The 19,119-nt window shown below is 38.4% G+C and overlaps 2 protein-coding genes and 1 long non-coding RNA gene across 4 annotated transcripts; all 3 read left to right on the top strand.

The window, feature by feature from the left end:
- Nucleotides 1–9,309: 9,309 nt before the first annotated feature.
- On the top strand, nt 9,310–10,325 carry LOC121052450. Its single transcript, XR_005809094.1, has 2 exons — nt 9,310–9,448; nt 9,738–10,325. It is a non-coding gene; the product is annotated as an uncharacterized LOC121052450 (long non-coding RNA).
- Nucleotides 10,326–13,766: 3,441 nt separating this feature from the next.
- On the top strand, nt 13,767–15,236 carry LOC112198796 (uncharacterized protein At2g29880). The gene is made up of 4 exons (XM_024339902.2): nt 13,767–14,189; nt 14,288–14,908; nt 15,010–15,033; nt 15,146–15,236. Exons 1-2 carry the CDS (start codon nt 13,848–13,850, stop codon nt 14,906–14,908), a joined length of 963 nt encoding a protein of 320 aa, XP_024195670.1. The 5' UTR covers nt 13,767–13,847; the 3' UTR covers nt 15,010–15,033; nt 15,146–15,236.
- A 311-nt stretch (nt 15,237–15,547) lies between these two features.
- Nucleotides 15,548–16,659, top strand: LOC112196248 (protein ALP1-like). Of its 2 annotated transcripts, XM_040517494.1 has the most exons (4): nt 15,548–15,694; nt 15,806–15,862; nt 15,935–16,031; nt 16,132–16,659. In XM_040517494.1, the coding sequence occupies exons 1-4, from the start codon at nt 15,629–15,631 to the stop codon at nt 16,638–16,640; spliced, it is 729 nt and encodes a 242-aa protein (XP_040373428.1). In that variant the 5' UTR covers nt 15,548–15,628; the 3' UTR covers nt 16,641–16,659. The 2 variants fall into 2 exon arrangements, with proteins under 2 accessions (XP_040373428.1, XP_040373427.1); XM_040517493.1 differs by having other exon boundaries at nt 15,806–16,031.
- Nucleotides 16,660–19,119: the final 2,460 nt, after the last annotated feature.

Raw genomic sequence — 19,119 nt, 5'->3', positions numbered from 1 at the left:
CCACTTTTACTGGACTAGTTATTATACTCACATTGTATTCAGTTTTCTTCACTACAATTTCAGCAACTCCGATTCTAACTACATTATTGTTAAGTTCCTGGCTATCTGCTCTTTGACCTCATTTGCTCAAATAGACCATCTTACGTACTTTCGTTATGTAGAGTCAGTAAACATGAAATTGGACCTAGCTATCCTTAAATTGAGTGGTCTAATGTGCAATTTTAGTTTCTGGAGTAAAAAAATTTCTGATCGATCTGATATTCTGATGTTCAGGTTTGCTGGGGATTGTTTGTTAATCAAAACTTTTGCTTAAGTAATTTCTAGTATAGCTGTATAGGCAGTGCTGTTGTGCAATTGCATGTATTAAGATCATTAGTGTTGATTGTTGACTAGAGTTAAGAAAATCAATGAATAAACCAACAACTGCTTCATACTCTCACACACTTACTTCACTAACGAATACGGTGAAGCCACATATCTCTTAACCTTCTTTGGATTTTCACTAGACAGTAGACAACCAACATATTATAGTTTTAGCTATTCCAAAGTTTATATATATAAAGTATCTTATTGCTATTTTGGCTTCAAATGTAATAAGCATTATGGCTCTACTAAGAGCATTTCTAATACACTAAATCCTTCTCCAAAATAATCTAATCCCTAATTCTTAAGACTACTTCCATCTCTATAATCTCCCAAACTCTTCACAAAAGATGGGAGAGAAGTTTTGGAGGGAAACACACACACAGGTAGAATCTATAACCAAATTTGAGCACCCAACGAAAAGTCTCAAAAACCTAAAGGTACGACTCATACACGTTGAAATCTGTAAACTGCTGATCACTGACAGCAGCACTACGGGATATTATGGCTTTTTTCTGAAGTTGTTGACTTGACCACGTTGAAGCCTGTAAAGTGTAAACTGCTGGTCTTCCTTATCGGTTTGTTTGTACAGAGGACAGTACTGGTCCTTATCTTGAAGCAGCTTTAGCTCCCTTTGACTCAAGATTTTGAAACTTTATTGAATTTTAAAAACCCTTCCCTTATTCCCTTTCTGTGTGTATATACATATATTACACCTTTATTTACCTCCCACGCTTCTAACGTACCACATATTCTCATGCATGCCTTCCATCCCTAGAAAGTTATTATGATTTGCCGCAAAATTCTGTTTATATTGCAAATTATGTCTTCGATCTTGGATTTGGAAAGCCCTGAGAATGGAGTAATTATTAAGTTAGGATCACAAGTTCAGAGATCTCGGTCTGTGCTGAGGGCATGGTAAATTCTTATCTGTCATTCTTTGCAATTCGGTCTTTTGTCTTGTTGATCTTAATCATTGACGCAGTCGGATTGATAACTAGGTTTACCAGCAATAAACCTAACAAAATGATTCTGGAGTCCACAAGAGATAAAAGAGAAAATCTCTATTTTATTGATTAAAAGTTGAAAGATGCGTTTTGTAACCGCAAGAGAAAAGTACCCTAGGGCAACTAACAACGAAACCCTAAGGCCCATGGATAAAAATGAAAACAACCCAAAAATAACTAGGAAAACCAAAAACGGGTATTTTACAGTTTTGAGACCCTAAACGACCCCGAAAACCCGAAAAATGCTACAGCTCATCGCAAAGCAATGAGTCTTGTTTCTGGTTTCGTTTTCCTCATTTAGCACGATCTAACTGTTCCTTAAACTGGGCTGCCATCCGCTCTGCATCAATCATGTTCGATTTTGGTTTCAAATCTTCTGAGTTTTGTTTCACTTCTCTGATTCAAGTGCGCTCATTGCCGACTGGATCGATACCCTGCTTGAATCCTCAAATCAATTCCAACTAGCTTTGTAGCTTGTCCCTCAGTTTCTTCACACACTTGATCACTGAGCAGCATTTCGCGCATCCATTTACCTCAAACAGCAAACCTAACCGCCCTTGGGCTGCTTGCTTTAACAAAGCTTCAGAGTTCAGATCGACAGGTCGTTCTATGGGTGTGCTCTCTGACATCTTTTGCTTCGGGAAAGCAATGTACAGTTTGTGAACATGAAATTGCACATTAATTAAAAACAAGTTGGCCATACCGTTGAATGTTGTGTTATTACTTTCTTTTAGGTATAAGAACCTCCTTCCCCCCTTTAGAAAGAATCTTCCCTTCCCAACCTTTCACTGTATTCCAAACTCTATCTGCCAAACCACGAAAAGTTCTCTTCTTATCCCTCCCAGTAATAGTAGGCAGCCCCAAATAACGCTCGTGGCAGGGGACAACTTTCATATCCAGAACCTCACAACACTCCTCCTTTACCACTCTGCTAGAACGAGGACTAAAGCAAATTGCATATTTATCATTATTAATTTTCTACCCAGATGCCGCTTCATAAACACCAAATATCTCTTTCAACTTGGCACAATCCGGCACCGTAGCATCACAAAACAATAAACTATCATCCCCGAAAAACAAGTGAGAGATTGAAGGTGCACCTCGTGCAATAGCAACCCCATGTAACTGCCCCTCCAACTCAGCTTTCCTTAAAAGAGTCTCTTTCGCTACGATAATAAATAAATATGGGGAAATAGGATCCCCTTGTCTAATCCCACGCGATGGCTTCACCTTCCCAAGGGGTCTTCCTTGGAGCAGAATCGAATACGTAACCGTCTGAATACACTCCATAATTTAGGACGAATTTCAATTATTGCCAGAAAATTCCATACACCATATTAACTTCATGCCTACACACAGCTAACCGTGGAGAAAAATTTCGAGCAAATAAATTTCATTTTAGAACTTACTGCACAGTGCACACTTATTCAAAGTGACTCAAACGATAACAAAACTTGATTGATTTCACAATTCACTCAAGGAGACTTGCTGACATGTGATTGAGATATGAAACAACACGAGAAATCCAAGGAAGTTGGCCACTAACACACTAGAACATAAGTTGTGAATTTGCAAAAACAAAACAAAAAAAAACGAAAAAAATAAAGATAGCAAAGACCACCTTGATGCCAAAAGGAAAAGATTAGGACTCTTAGGCCTACTGTCCTAAGCCCAAATTTTGATCCGGCCTAGGGGACGAGAGAGGGATCGGATCTATCCCAAGCCCATAGGCTTGTCCCAAAACCCACCCAACACCCGCCAACCCCCAAATCTAAAGCGTCGTTGTTCAAGAAACCTTGCTGCCAAAATCCCAAGCTCCAATGGCCAGACGCGGCCCTCAGTAATGAGACCATTGTTGTTAGGGTTGGCAAATTTAACCGATCCAAACCAGCCAACCGAGTCCGTCCCGAACCAAGGGTGTTGGTTACCATCATTATCGGTTACCGAACTTGTGGTACGGTATTACCGAACCGAGAGGGTGTAATTGGTACGGTATCGGTATTAAATCTTAACAAAATACTGTATACCGTACCGTACCACATATTTAATATAATATTTAATTATTTTAATATTTCTTATACAATCAATCATAGCCGTTGATTTTCTTCAGTTTTAACTAACAATCGTTAGATTAAAACTTTCCAAACCCTAATCCCTAATCCCTCAGTCCCTCTCTCAGTCTCACCTCATCTCTCTCTCTCTCTCTCTCGAACCCGAGCGAGACCTGAGCCTCTCAAACTCTTGGTCCAAACCCTAATCCCTCAGTCCCTCTCTCGACCACTCCCTGAGTCTCTCTCTCTCTCTCTCTCTCTCTCTCTCTCTCTCTCTCTCTCTCTCTCTCTCTCTCTCTCTCTCTCTCTCTCTCTCTCTCTCTCTCTCTCTCTCTCTCTCTCTCTCTCTCTCTCTCTCTCGCGCGCGAGCGAGAGAGCGAGCGAGGTTCTGAGCCTCTCTAACTCTTCGAAGAATCGAATCGTTCGACCCATTCAATTTCATTTCACGTCAAATCGATTCGATTCACATTAGTCGAACAATTGCTGCAGTACTGCTGGTGAGTATGAGGTCGGAGCTACAATTGTTTTGGATTAGAAGCTTTGGATTGTTGAGTTGAGGTTCGATCTACCCAATTTTAGCAATTCGATCGTGGATATGTTATATATTATCTTGAGATTTACCAATTTATTATGGATTTTAAACTTTTAATGGTTTTTCTTTTGTGCTTGGAGGAGCAGGAGCACCGAGGACTAAGTTTGATGTTTGACAGTTTGAGGGAGAAGAAGGCAAAGTCAAATCAATTGAAGGACTAAGTTTGTGGCTCTCGATGGTGGAACTCTGAATTGTAAGCAAGACTCTATTCAATTGAAGGTATAATTCGATATATGCATAATTCTCTGTTTGAATTTTCATGACTATGTGTTGTTCTCTTTGTAAGAGCTTTTATTTGAGTAAGAGAATAAGAGTTGCATACGAAATGAGGTTGATCAGTATTTATCGGATAGGTATGTTAGCCTCCTTGCAAAGAATTTTGAAATTCATAAGTGGTGGAAGGCCAATGAGTTAACCTATCCAATCCTATCAAAGTTAGCAAAGGATGTTTTTGCTGTTCCTTGCTCAACGGTGCCTTCGGAGAATGCATTTAGTTTGGGATCAAGAGTGGTGGATCCTTTTAGAGCTTCATTGACACCAAAAATGGTGGAAGCCCTTGTTTGCAGTTCGGATTGGTTAAAATCTGACCCCCCCAAACTTCTACAAAGATCCCACTGAAGATGACCTTGACATGTATCACACTTTGGAGGAACTTGAGAGGGGTAAGGTACTCATATTGTTTGTTTCTTATTTTATGAATCATGATATTGTTTTTAACCTTGTCTTTGTTATTTTGCAGAAAATGCTTTTAATCAAGGAATGGAGTCAACATTGACCAATCTCAGCTCTACACAAGCTGATGCCTAGCAAGTAGTAGCCAACATCGTGAGCTTTCTTGCTCAATGTTAGAAATTGCAAAAACTGCCTAAATTCTTCTTCATTGATTGAATTTGCAGAACTGTCACCATTCTTATTCTTTTCAACTAAAATGGATTTGCAGAAACTTTGAGTCTTTGAGTGAGGCAGGGAGCACAACAAGCAAATATGAAGTGACGATGAGATGAAATTTGAGTCTTTGAATAGTTTGTTTTTAACTATTGTCTGCTTTGTTATTGTATCATTTATTCATTTGTGTGAACTGTAAGTGATGATATAAGTGATGATGAGATGAACTGTAAGTGATGAACTGAAGTTGATGCGAGAGACTGAGAGTTATAAGTTATTTGATTGTTTTACATTTGCTTATGGTCTGGGCCTTTAAATTCATATAAGTTATTTGATTGTTTTTCATTTGCTTTTAGTTTTTCAGTTGCTGACAGGTTTGGGATTTAAAATTTTCATTTGGGCCGTAGTTGAAAGCTGGCCCAATCTTAAACTCGATTGGAGGCCCAACCAACCGATACCGAGAAGTTGGTATACCGACTTTTGTGGCCGGTAATGGTACTTCATTTTGTGTACCAATAAGCTCTGGTACGGTAGGTGGTTTTGGACTTAAAGTTCCGGTACCGTACCGAACCCAGCCCTAATTGTTGTGGAGGTCTCTTAACCTCTCTAGGAACAATACTAAAATAAACGTTCTTCACACCTTGTCTTCCTCATACCCACACTAGCACAACCATTGCTGTGAGCAGCCTACCCACCGCTGCACAAAACGCACAGCTCCTCCTGCACCCTTTTTTTTTGGCAACAAGTGCAACTAAACGATTTTTTTTTTTTTAGAAGAAAATTCCTTTATTCAATCAAATAAAAACCAAACTACAAACTGCAGGAATGAACGGTGGTGGACAAAACTCCCTACTCTCCTCCCTACTAACCAAACCAGTTATGAGTCCGTCATTATCAATGACATCCATGAGCTAACTGGGCCCAACCCCTAACCAACTATACCGCCCGTTACCTCGAGCTACAAAACCTGCCACTTCATGAGCAGCCATATTAGCCAACAGCATGCGGATCCTTTCCACTAGCAATCCCTCATCAGCAAGACATTCTTCAGAGCCATTAACTAACCATACAGCCTCCAAACAATCCGTTTCCACCCATAAGTCTCTCCACCCACGCACTACTGCCCATTCCAAACCTTTTAGAACACATAATAGCTCCGCAGCTCATGGTTTTAACCTCCCAGAGATCCTCTCACCCATAGCTTCCACAAGCCTTCCTTCACTATTTCGACAAATCCAACCAATACCAACTTGGCCCCCATTTGCCAATTGCCATCACAGAAGCATCACAATTAAGCTTTAGAAAGCCATGCATTGGTGGAGCCCACTTACCTCTACTTTCTACCTCATTTTCATGCATGCCCAGCTGACCATTATTATGATTAGTCTCCTGTATAATGCCAGCCCAAATGGAAGCTCTAATATCATATATAATCTGTGCAGGTCACGCCAACTCCCCAAATTGAACAACATTTCTCTCCTTCCAATTACACCATAATAACAAGACTAGAAACTTGATCTCATCCACAGTTAATTATCTCATTGCATCCTCCAGGAAGCTAGAAAAATTATCCCACGAACCTTGGCTCAACTTTGTGTAGAAACTTGCCTTTTCCAACACCGCAACACTCACTGGACAGAGAAAGGTTGCCTGTAAAGGCGTTTCAGAAGATTGTTGACACTGCAAGCACGTAGGATCCATTGTAATTTTCCTCAAGAACAATGCACTCTTACAAAGCATGTAACCTGTAGAACATCTCCACAGAAAATGTGGCATCTTTGGAGGTATTTTAAGTTTCCAAAGATGCTGCTAGTATTCCGTAGGAGCTGGTATAGCACCTTGATCACCACTTCTCTCCTTCCGCTCCTTCAACGCTAGCCAATAACCACTTTTTACTGAATATTTTCCATGTTTATTCTGGTTCCAAATCAGCTTATGACACCCATCATTACGAACAATTGGTAGACTAAGTATGGCTTCTACCTCTTGCACAGTTCCAATTTGTTCAAGTCGGGTCATACCCCATTCCCCATCCGCCGTGATTACCTAAGAAACCACCATAGCCATATTCATCCCACCCTTATATGACACTCTGAACCCCTCCACCTCAGGAACCCAAGGGTCGATAAATACTTTAATATCACTTCCATTACCAACCCTCCACCTTAGCCCCTGTTTCAACAGCTCCATACCCCAAACAAAAGCTCTCCAAACTAACGAAGGGTTTCATCCCTCATCAGCCTCCAATAAAGTGCGTCTTGGAAAATAACGTGCTTTCAACATTTTGCTCACTGAAGAGTCAGGATTCCGAAGCAACTGCCAACCTTGTTTTGCCACAAGCGCCTTATTAAACATTTGAAGCTCTCTAAAACCCAAACCCCCTTCATTTTTAGGCCAACACATCTTTCTTGTAATTTCAAAAATCCCTCCTTTTATTCCCTCTGCATGTATATACTGATATACACACCTTCATTTACCATTCACCACTACATATATTATCTCTCACCTCTCCGGCTCTCCCTTTATTAACCCCCTTGCTTCTTGGCCATCTTCAATTCTTCATGCCTTCCATCCCCAGAAATTATCATGCTCTAATTTGACGCAATTTCTCTGTCTTGCACATCGATCATGCGTTCCATCTTGGATTTGGAAAGTCCTACGAATGGACTACCTTTTTTTATTTTTTTATTTTTTTTTGTTCTTTTTAGAAAGCGGTGTAAGAGCTAACTCAGCGCCCTTACCCGAATTTATTAAAAATCAAGTAAAAAAAGATACATAGCAAAGGGGGACTACTTATTAAGCTAGGAGTTAAGAAATATCCATCTCTAGGTGAGTACTAGGCAAATATATATTACAGTCTCTGCAATTGTGTTTTTAAAATCTTTAGCTTTTACTCAATTTTTTTTTTTAACAGAGACCTTCTGCGGAAATTACAACTTGAAAGAGAAAACAGCCTAGCAGCACCTCATTGCGAGCCATAACCCGGACCATAACAAGGTTGGGATAAATCGTGCTGGGTGGAGTTGTTGACAAACTGGGTATCCCGATAGCAGTGACGGAGTCACGAAACTGTAGTGATCTCTAGACGACATGATCTTGCCCTGGTGTCAGCCGAACGATAACTGGGTCGGGGTTTGAGGCATAAAAAGGAGCTGGTGAGCCGTCAAAACTTTTTCGGGGTTTGAAGCGTCATGTTTTAGTTTTACATCTGTTATTATCTGCTCCGCACTTCTGCTTTAGCTTCGGTTTATCTCCATGTATATGAGACTCGGCATGCTTTATCCTTTCAATTCGTTACACATGGGTTAACTATGAAAATGAAAGGATCTGAATTCATGGATTTGTTTAATTTTTGTTCAATTCTTTGATTCTTACTTTGGTTTCAATTTTCGGTTTTCTAGTTGTGTTACGCTGCCCATCCACAATGCTGAGTTCAACTATAATGATATAACCCTCTTTTATCCGAGACAAACTATAACCCTCTCCTGATGGTGAATATATTGAGGCTTCAGTATAAGGATTGTCTTTATCAGCAACCGTATGGAGCACTTCTATAGCACCATGCCACATTGAACGCAAGAGCAGAGCACCTACACGCCTACAGCAACCGCAGAGCACTTCTATAGCTATGTGACCTCTTCTGGTAGAATTAGAATAGATTTTCTTCCTTTCTGTTGAAATTATTTGAGAAAGCTATGTAAAGTTTGTAAATAGGATGTTGGAATTTTAAAACTGAATTATCCACAACTCGAGTGGTAAAACTATAATATGATATTGAGACGTCTAAAATGTAAGGGCTTATGGACACTGGACCAAGACTTATTCTGTCTTGCTCTTTCTTATGAAAACTGTTAATTAGTAAGCACTAATCAATTGAAAAATTTGAATTTAGAAGGAAGGTTGAATTTTCATTTTCACACAGTTGATTTGGATTGAGATTGTGACTGCTTATCAAAAACAGAGGACTATCAATTTTGGCTTCAAAAGCAAAGGATTATAAAATGATATACTATGAGTAAGATTGAGCATCTCAAATTCCCCTAAATCCTTCTCCAAAATTTAACTCTAACCATAAATAAACTTTAAGAACCCCAATGCCGAATTTCTCAAATCATGTAGTACCAGAAGATGAGAAGAAAGTTTTGGAGGGAATAGGAAACATTTACTTCTGGCGAGGAGTCTCAAAACCCTAAGATACGACTATGAATATGACGCCCTTTTCGGTAGTTGTTGACTTGACCTCGTTCATACCTGTGAGCCTGCTCGTCCAATGCACTCTCTACAGTAGTACTGTTCCTTATCTTGAAGCAGCTACCTCCTAGCTCTAACTAGCTTTGAGTGAGAGAGACTCGAATATTCTCCTTTTATATATACTCTCATTTTTATATATCTAGAGACCATCTCCTTATCTTCTCTCACAATTTACCTCTGGATATTTTCATGATGCTTCTCCTATCTCTTTGTCTTGCAAATCATATCCCTGGGAATATACTACTTGTTAAGTTAGGATCACAAGTTAACTGGCCATCATCAGTGGATATTAGAACTCTGTAAGTTTTTCTCTGTTATTTGTCGGTCTCTTTTCAATTGGGTTCTTAAATTCTTGGTTCTAGAATTTTGTAGTAAACTTTTGCTTAGTTTGAACTTTTGAAGCATCATGTTTTAGATCTGTTATTATCTGTTCTGTGGTTTTCTCTATGTGTTCTGCCCTTCTGCTTCTTTGTATTTATCTGTATCGATTGATCTATGGAACTTGGCATGCTTTAGCTTTTCAAACTTCTATATTGCCAACTCATCTCAATTTTTCTTAATTTGGTTTCAATTTTCTGTTTCTTAAAGGCTTTGGCTCCAGAATAGTACCCCAGTTGTCTTTTCATCAGCTGCCGTGCTTTCCAAGGTCTCTCCAAACAGGCCAACAAGAGGATCATCCCAAGAAACAGAGATGTCTGGGCAGGAGATATCTGGACATTGGCTTCCTCCTCAAATGCTTCTGCAGTTTTCTTTTCTCGAGACCAATTTCATCAGCACCCGAGGCCAATCAGCAAGACTTGCCCAATAGTGAATATTATGAGTTTTTGGGTAACGATTGACCAATCTCAGCAGCCCCATAAAGCACTTTTTTTATCCCATCGGCACCCTTAATGTCAAACAGCGGCAAGCTTATCAAAAGCCAGCTCTCTGTTTTGTAAAATATGTTCTCCAACTGAAACATTGCTCTATGTTGGACATGTTTTGCTTTAGCAACTCCCCTGTTGGCTATAATAAAGCTTCACACAGGTCCATTCTTACTTTGACCTAGTTAACTAACTTCATTTGGGAAAGCTTTGTAAAGTCGGTAAACATGACATTAGTAGTTAACGACCAACTACCTTTAAGGTTGGTGCTGTAATGTGTACGATTAGCTTTTAGAAGCCGGGGGCTTATGAACATTATGAACTGTCTAGCTTTTTGCTTTTTAGGTTCAACTGTGGGAAGTGTTATTATACTACTGGATTAATTAAGATCATTGGTGTTGGATGGTGATTAAGTTAGAATCTATGAACAAACAACAAAAAGTTATATCTTGCTATGCCCAGATTGATACACATAATTTCAAGGATGTATAATGGTTTCATGTGAAGTGATTGACAAAAGAGTCCCATGAACAGGCAAGTTTTCCAGTAGTACGTATCAGGTTAAACAACCAAGTTACCAGGAAGATTGAACTATCAATTTCACTCAACTGACTGAAGTTGAGTTATGCGGAGCTGATGTGGTAGGCTACTATAGTCAGGATTTTTTTTTTTTTTTTTTTGTGTGGCTATTATAGTCAGGGTTTAGTGCCTAACTATATTGTAATTTTCTGTTCAGTTGATCTAGGTAGAGAGACGAGAGATGAAAGAGAAAACTGTAATAGGGATGCAAAACAGAAAATTCGATTTGTTATAGAGGGCAAAATAGGAAAATAAATATTTAACTGAATGATGTTCAAACATCAAAACACACTGACATTGACACTGATACATATGTTAAACATCGATAAGCATGGCCGATAGCCCATCACTATACCGATTGTCACCTACTTATAAGTTATATTATCTTTTGTCACTTTTCAAATATGAGATATTTTCTCTCCAACACGCCTCCTCTTGCGTGCAACTTAACTCAGGTTTGCACATGAAATTAATTAACAAATGTTACTCCCACATTGGAATTGGGGCACAATTCCTACACTTGAGACTTGGCCAATCACGTAACAAGCTAAAGCTCACATAGACACTTGATAATAATCCGATTAGAAGAGCAAGTCCACCCGTTAAGGTTGGCAGGTCAATACTATTCACTGTTTTTTGCTTTTCACTTTCACCATCTAGGTCAAAATATCGGATATTGTTTACAAAATATCACCGAATGTTAGTTGGCAGGTCAAAAAATTGATCCAGAAAGTGGCATTCGGTAACCTTTTGTGAACAATATCAAATATTTTGGGTGAGACACAAAATCAAATGCTATTTTTGTCCAAGTGATTTTCACAGTGTGTATATTATTTTGAGACAGTATGATTCCATATTATTTGACTCAAACCTAATGCATTTGAATATGAAATAACTTGAATATATTGCTAGCTCGGAGTCTTAAACCCTAATTTCACTAGAAGAAATTAGACTAGCTAGGAGTGTCAACACCTAATTTCACCAAAAGAAATAAAATGAATTAAAATCTAAAGGTACGACTCATACAATAAGAGATGATGTCATTTTCTAGTTGTTGACTTGACCATGTTAAGTTCTGCAAAACCTGCTGGTCCTCCGTACACACTGCAACCTTTTTATGTAGCTTTATCTAGCTTTGACTGAATAAGTGTGTTTCTCAATTTCAAAAATCCTTCCTATCCTCTTCCGGCCTTTTTATGTATCTTCATTCATCCTCTTGCAACCCCCACCACCGGCCACTACACCACACCGTCTCCAGAAATTATTATGGTTTGCCGCAACTTCTCTTGGTCTTGCAAATCATTCGTTTTATCTTTGATTTGGAACGCCCTGAGAAATGGACTATCTATTAAGTTAGGATAACAAGTTAAGATATCTCCACATGCAGTTGAGATATCTCCATAGGTAGATAGTCTGCCTCGGTAAGCTCCTCTTGTTCTGTCTGACTTGGCTTGCTTTATGTTGACCCATTTGAAGAATCTTGGGGGAATTTACTGTTCTGTGCTTTCGGTTATTTGGTTTTAGGACCTCTTTAATATTTGTTTTTATTCTTCTAATTTTGGTTTCAGGGTGTGCCTTGGGATATGACTCAGCATGAGGGAGCACTAACGCGGAGGAGATCGGTTGTATGACTTGTATCAGCTCCAGTCTAGAAGCCTTACCCAAGGTGAATATTGTGGTGGCTTCCTCGTGATGATTATCCACTTTATACAAGTCCATGGAGCACTATTGCTGTCCCACTGGCAATTTGGTAATATAGTGACCTTGCTTTCCCTTGAGCATCTTAACAGATCAATTTCTAGCAGCACCCTAGATAGGCATCCAATATCTTCAGAAGCCTCTATGTTTTGTGCAAAAGGTTTTCCAATTGATTATTCCTCTGGTCTTGGAACTTTTGTTAAAAAAAATTTTGACCAGCGTGAAATCTTCAGAAGCCTCTATGTTTTGTGCAAAAGGTTTTCCAATTGATTATTCCTCTGGTCTTGGAACTTTTGTTAAAAAAAATTTTGACCAGCAGTCACGCTGGTCCAATCGAAAAGCAAGCTGTACCCTATGCATTCAAAAGCAAGCCCTCCGCTTCGCGCAAAGATTGTTGTACTACTCAAATAGACCTTCTTTCTTTTTCGTTAAAATCGTTTGGGGAAGTTTGTAACATGATATTGGGAATTTAAAACCCAAATTATACTCAAATGGAGTGGTATAATAAGCAAGACTAGTTCTTGGAGTTGGAAATTATGATGTTGAGGCTTATATGGACTAAGGCTTATGAACACTGTGAACCAAAATACCAAATCTGTTTAGCTTTTGCTTAGTTCGTTTCATTGGTATTAACAACATAACGGCCAATGGAAAGCTAGTTCTCTATTAGTATCGAGTTGAGCAACTGAAATTAGTAGAAAGATGGAATTATCATTTTATTTTTTGGGATAATGACCATTTACACAATTTTGAGATAAAAATTGCCCACTTACCCAAACATTCTAAGAGATTACTCTTTATGGACCTCAATTTCTTTAGGATTCAGATTCTTTTTATTTTCTCCTTCAAATTCCCATGGAAACAGATCGTGATCAAGTTTTGGGGTTATGAGAGTCTGATTTGTGCAATTTATGAGTACTGTTTATAATCATATTGTATGGCATGCTATAAAAAACAAACAAGTGTGGATCAAAATGTAATTGAATGAATTATGAAACAAAGAAAAATTAATCAAAGAGAAGTTGGCTAGGTAATAATCAATATGAACAATGTATCAAAATTTGCTATTTTTGTCTCTGCACCCAATTGTCTGAGTTGGTTCCTTTTGTATGCTTAATGCATGTTTAAAGAAAAGAAGAAAAAAAAAAAAAACCTTGCATACGTTTTGAAGTAATGCTTCTTACCAGAATGATTCCTTATCCCTAGTAGCCAAAATCATTGCTCTTAATATGAATAGATTCAAGCTGATGAAGGATACCAGCAACTCTTCTTTACTTTATTATTTTGTTGTGTCAGAAAGCAATTTAGGAGAGTATGAAAACAGGATATTGGTGCATGTTTATATTGATATACACACCTGATAGTTGTGCGTCTTGATAACAGAAGGGTTGTCATTTGGGGTCTAATATCTTTCTTGTTTCTTTGTGGAGCCATGTACCTTGGACTTCTAATTTTTTTTTTTTCCAGTCTATACTTCCCTTATGTTTATATTGTTCTGAATTATAATGTTTTGATTGATAAAAGTTGCATGTATGATTACTTTTACGCAATCGTATAGATGGGAGATTCACAAGGGAATGGTAAAAGAAAAGATTACAAAACTTGGAATGCTGAAGAGAGCAATGTTTTGCTTCAACTTATGGTTGAAGGCGCCAAACTTGGATTGCGTGATATTAATGGTGTGATAAGCAAACAAACAGTAGAGGCGAAGCTACTTCCTAAACTGAAGGAAAAACTTGGTTGTGAAATAAGTTTTAGTCATTACCAAAGTAGAGTGAAATGGTTTAAGAAACAATACACCAATTACTCTCAACTTATGCGTCATAGTTCTGGATTTGGGTGGGATCCGATCACAAAGAGATTCACTGCTGATGATGAAGTATGGGCAGATTATTTGAAGGTGAGCTTATTGCTTTTTCATTTTATTCTAATTTAGATTTTTAGTTATTTCAAATGGTTATCATCATATTGACACGTGTATTTTTTTTTCCCTACTAGTCACATCCAACGCATGGGCACTTTCGGTCAGAAACTTTTCCAGACTATGAGGACTTGAAAATTGCAGTTGGAAATGGAACTGCAACTGGAATAGGCTCAATCAGTTTAGGTGATGATACAGATGCCTCTACATTTGGAGCGGAAGAAAACGGACCTTGGGGAATTGATGGATTAGTTTTTGATCGAAATACTAACATGTTCGTGCAAAGTGAAAATGAGTCATCACACCAAGAAAACTCGCCATCTCTTTCACAACAACCCTTCCAAGGTACCAATGTAGATGCTCCACCACATAGCAGGACTCAAGGAAAACGGAGTAGGACTGACTATGAAAATAATAGCGGCTCAAAGGGGGCAACTAGTCAGGCTGAGGTTTTAGAAAACTTATCAAGTGGCATTGGTAAAATTGTCACAAGTTTTGATAAAATTTGTGGCTTAATGGAGAAGAGAGAATCAAGAGAGAGTGATCTTTTGGATGCTATGAACGAGACCCCAGGATTAACTGATGAGGCTTGCTTTATGGCTCTTGATTTGCTTAATACTAAAGCAAAGCAAGATTTCTTCTTGAAGATGACTCCTGAACAACGACATAATTGGATCACCTATAAACAAATGCAATAGGTGTGGGTCAATCTCCACTAGCGACACCTAATAAGCAATAGGCTATGTTCTATTATTAATTTTAAGTTATGGAGTTTGATTTTATTTTGTTTGAATTGCAGCTTGTTTTGAATGATTTTAAACTGGTATGTTATGAATTACAATTTGATTTTTTGTTTGAATATTTATGATTTTTGATTTGCTTTTGAATGAATGTTAATATGAATAGTGATATATTTTTTTTATAAATATGTTTAGGTGCTTTCTCTATTAGCAATGTCTGAAATGGACATGTATGGAGCTGATGAAGAGGAAGAGCAGTTTTACGAGGCTGTTAAGATATTATTAATGGCAATACAAGCAGTGATTTATGTGTTATACGAACTTGTGTTCAGCATACGTGGTGAACATATTAGACGTCCGCTGACTCGTCGACTAGTGACATCAAGTGGATACATATATATGCACAACATATTGGACAGAGACCCTCAAATCTTTAGAGATGTGTATAGAATGTATCCTGACCTGTTTCGAAAATTATGTAGCATCCTAAAAGCGAAAACACCTTTACGGGATACAAGACACATTTGTGTTGAAGAAATGCTTGCAACCTTTTTACTAGTTGTCGGCCAAAATAATTGATACAGTGAAGCTCGGCTGATATTTGAGCGATCTCATTTTGCTGTTAGCAGAAGTTTCAACAAAGTCTTGAAGGCCTTGAATACAATAGCACCACAGTTTATGGCTAAACCTGAATCCATACCACCTAACATAAGAGAAAGTACAAGGTTCTATCCTTACTTTAAGGTAAGCAATGCAACTTTTATGGATGGTTAATTATTTATTTCATTGTACAGTAATGAAGATATTATTTCATTTTTTCTTTTCAGCTATTGATATCTTTTTTCATTATTTTAGGATTGTGTCGGAGCTATAGATGGCACGCATATTCCTGCAACGGTAGTTGGACGTGAGGTAAGCAGATATCGAAATCGCCATGGGAAGATATCACAAAATGTATTAGCAGCTTGTAACTTTGATTTACAGTTCATATATGTGATTAGTGGATGGGAGGGTTCCGCTCATGATTCAAAAGTGTTGAATGATGCGATTTCTAGACGAAATGGACTCAAAGTGCCACCAGGTATAGTTTTACGTGCATAAAAAAATTCAGAGTACTTATTACTATTTATGTCATATAACATATATATAACATACTAATTGCACATGTTTTTTATTATTAGGTAAATATTACTTAGGGGACTGCGGATTCCCAAATCGACGTCGGTTCCTAGCTCCATTTCGAGGTACTCGATATCACCTCAAAGATTTTGGTGGTGAAGGAAATCATCCTGTCAATGCAATTGAGTTATTCAATCTTCGCCATGCTTCCTTGAGGAACGTAATTGAGAGAATATTTGGAATATTTAAGTCGCGTTTCACAATCTTCAAATCAGCACCACCATTTTTATATAAGACACAAGCAGAACTAGTTTTGGCTTGTGCAGGACTGCACAATTTTCTTCGACAGGAATGTCGTTCAGATGAATTTCCTCCTGAACCAGAAGAAGATCCGATAGACAATCACGAAGATAATTTTGAATGGGATGATTTTCAAACCCAAGATCAGCAAAGAGAGAATGCTAATGAATGGAGAATGAGTATTGCTACTCATATGTGGACAGATGCCCAACCAAATGCCAACAATGAAAACAATGACAATCAAGAAAGTGAAAATGAGGGAGAAGAATAAATCATATCATTATTTCAAAGACGTCTGCTTATTTGGCATGAAACTTCATCAATGTGTTTTTTTTTTCCTTCTCTTTTTTGGATATCTTTTGGTTTGGTTGATTATATTTGGAGGCTTTTCCTTTATTTTCTTATATGTTTGTTTCATGACATTATTTGAGCTTCTCTGATTCCTACGCTAATGGTCATTAGTTAACATAGCTATGGCATCGTATTTTATTCTCTGACTAATAAACTAGCTTGGTTTTTCTTTTTGGGAAAAAGATATAAACAGTACCCGACCTATGGTCCACTAGTAACTTCAGTACCCAAGTTTTCAAAACTATCACAATGGTACCCAAAATATCCTGCCCGACCCAACTTTCATACCCGCCGTCCATGACAGCGTTAACTATCATGCCACGTGGCATTTTCTTAGGGGTAAAACCGACCCTTACCTCCACCATTCCCAGTTCCCACCATGGTTGCCATCTGCAAATCCAAACGCAGAGGAGACCAAGGCTAATCGGCAAGCATCTTTAGGGGAGGTTAGGGAAAGAATATAGGCTCAAATCCATTTTTCAATCACAACCCAAAGAAATCTTGTGTGTATGTTTCAAATGGAAAATTAGGAGGAAAAAATTTCTATTTTCAACGAGAGAGAGAGAGAGAGAGAGAGAGAGAGAGAGAGAGTTTAGGGAAATCGGTGAGCGATCTCGGTGGTGGAATCGCTGGTTGAAGCCCCACAGCTGGCCAGACGAGCACACCAGGCTGAGCGCTGGTTCCAGCAGCCCCGCGTCTCCTCCTTTCCAGCCCAGCGTCCCCCCCCCCTGCCGCAACCCCTGCCGCGAAGACCCCGCCAGACCAGCAGCCTCGCCTACCCCCCCTCTGCGCGTACATCTCCCTCCGCGCTATTGCCCCAGCATCAGCAGCCCTGGGCCCGCGTCCCGCGCCTGCTCTTGCGCAGCCCACCCAGCGCAGCAAGCCTACAGCCTGCCCACCCTCGATCTACCAGCAGGGGAAGGAAGAAGAAGAGAGAAAAGAAAAAAGGAAGAAGAGAGAAAAGAAAAAAGGAAGAAGAGAGAGTGGAAAAAAAAAATTGTGACCCAGCCCAAAGAAAAGAAAAAAAAGAGAGAAAGATGGGTGATGCTTGATCAGATCCAAGAAATGAAGTTAATTTGCCCCAATTCTGGGTTTCATTCTTTTGCCAATGGTCCGGAGAAGATGATGACAGAGTTAGGAGGAAGAAGAAGATGAAGAGAGCTTGAGGAAGAAGAAGAAATTTAGTGAAATGACGAAAATACCCTTCAAAATTTGACAGTTGACTAACTCTGTAACGGCTAACAGTGTTTTAGGTACTAAAGTTGGGTCGGGGTCCGAACTCCAGGTACTATTGTGATAGTTTTGAAAACTTGGGTACTGAAGTTACTAGTGGGCCATAGGTTGGGTACTGTTTATATCTTTTTCCCTTTCTTTTTTATAAGTATTGTGAAATCTACATAAGTCATTCATATAAAGTCTGTAGATTTTTACAAATCAGTAAAAATCTGTGCTAAAAATCAATAAAAGTCAATGGTTTTTAAAAAATCAATAAAAGTCTATGAACTTTTTATAGAATCCATGGACTTTTGAAAAAGTCTATCATTTAAAAAAACTCCACACAAATCCAAATACAATACACCCCCCTAAGAGATCATTTCTCTAATACCCAATTAATTATTTTTTTATTCATTTTTATTTAGTTTTGGGACATTTTTGTCTCTCCTTCTTTGTCACTTAGAGAGAGAAGTCATCGGAAATCTTGCCGGACTCTGGTGACCAGTGGCCGGCCGCGAACTCCGGTGACCAGAATTCGACGACCGGAATCCGACTACTGGAATTCAGATATCGGACTAGTGATCGGATTTCGGCGTCTGAATTTATACCCAGTAACCATATTATTACTCCCCAATAAACATATTATTGCCCCCCAATAACAATTTCATTGGGGACAGTGGCGTAGTTAGAAATTTCATCTAGGAGGGTCAAAATATAATCAAGCTATTACATTGAAGAAAAAAAAAATCCTTTACTAACACAATTGCTCATGTAATGAAATCTTTACATAATTACCTTATACCTTGATAAATTACATGACGAATGATACTGATTTGTTTGACAATTAGATTGATTTATTGGAGAATATTAATTGTGATTCCATTTGCATTAAAAGAAATTAAAAGAGGAAAGCATCAAATAGTAAAAAAGGAAAATAATTAATGTATTTAATTAGGTCAAAGATGAAACTGATTAGCCGAAGAAGCATACATTTCATTTCTTAGGAGGGTCATTAAAGTATATAATATCTATCTATATGGAATGGTTGACCAATCAAGAGTTAGAATGAAAATTTGAGAAGGGTCAGCTCGCCCTATACTCCCTACGCCCATGATTGGGGATCAATAATTAGTGAAAAATGAAGATATTTTTAATTTTAAATGTTTTAGTAGGTTTTTCCAAAT

The sequence above is a fragment of the Rosa chinensis genome, chromosome 4 (genome assembly GCF_002994745.2).
Source record: "Rosa chinensis cultivar Old Blush chromosome 4, RchiOBHm-V2, whole genome shotgun sequence".
Taxonomy (NCBI): domain Eukaryota; kingdom Viridiplantae; phylum Streptophyta; class Magnoliopsida; order Rosales; family Rosaceae; genus Rosa; species Rosa chinensis.
Note: the sequence above shows the minus strand (reverse complement) of the source record. Positions and strands in the feature narration are given on the sequence as shown.

Coding starts and splice junctions, on each gene's coding strand:
- LOC112198796 (XM_024339902.2), top strand. CDS start 13,848: ATGGGAGATTCACAAGGGAATGGTAAAAGAAAAGATTACAAAACTTGG. Junction 14,190..14,287: donor TATGGGCAGATTATTTGAAG/GTGAGCTTATTG, acceptor TTTCCCTACTAG/TCACATCCAACGCATGGGCA.
- LOC112196248 (XM_040517493.1), top strand. CDS start 15,629: ATGGCTAAACCTGAATCCATACCACCTAACATAAGAGAAAGTACAAGG. Junction 15,695..15,805: donor GGTTCTATCCTTACTTTAAG/GTAAGCAATGCA, acceptor TCATTATTTTAG/GATTGTGTCGGAGCTATAGA. Junction 16,032..16,131: donor TGGACTCAAAGTGCCACCAG/GTATAGTTTTAC, acceptor TTTTATTATTAG/GTAAATATTACTTAGGGGAC.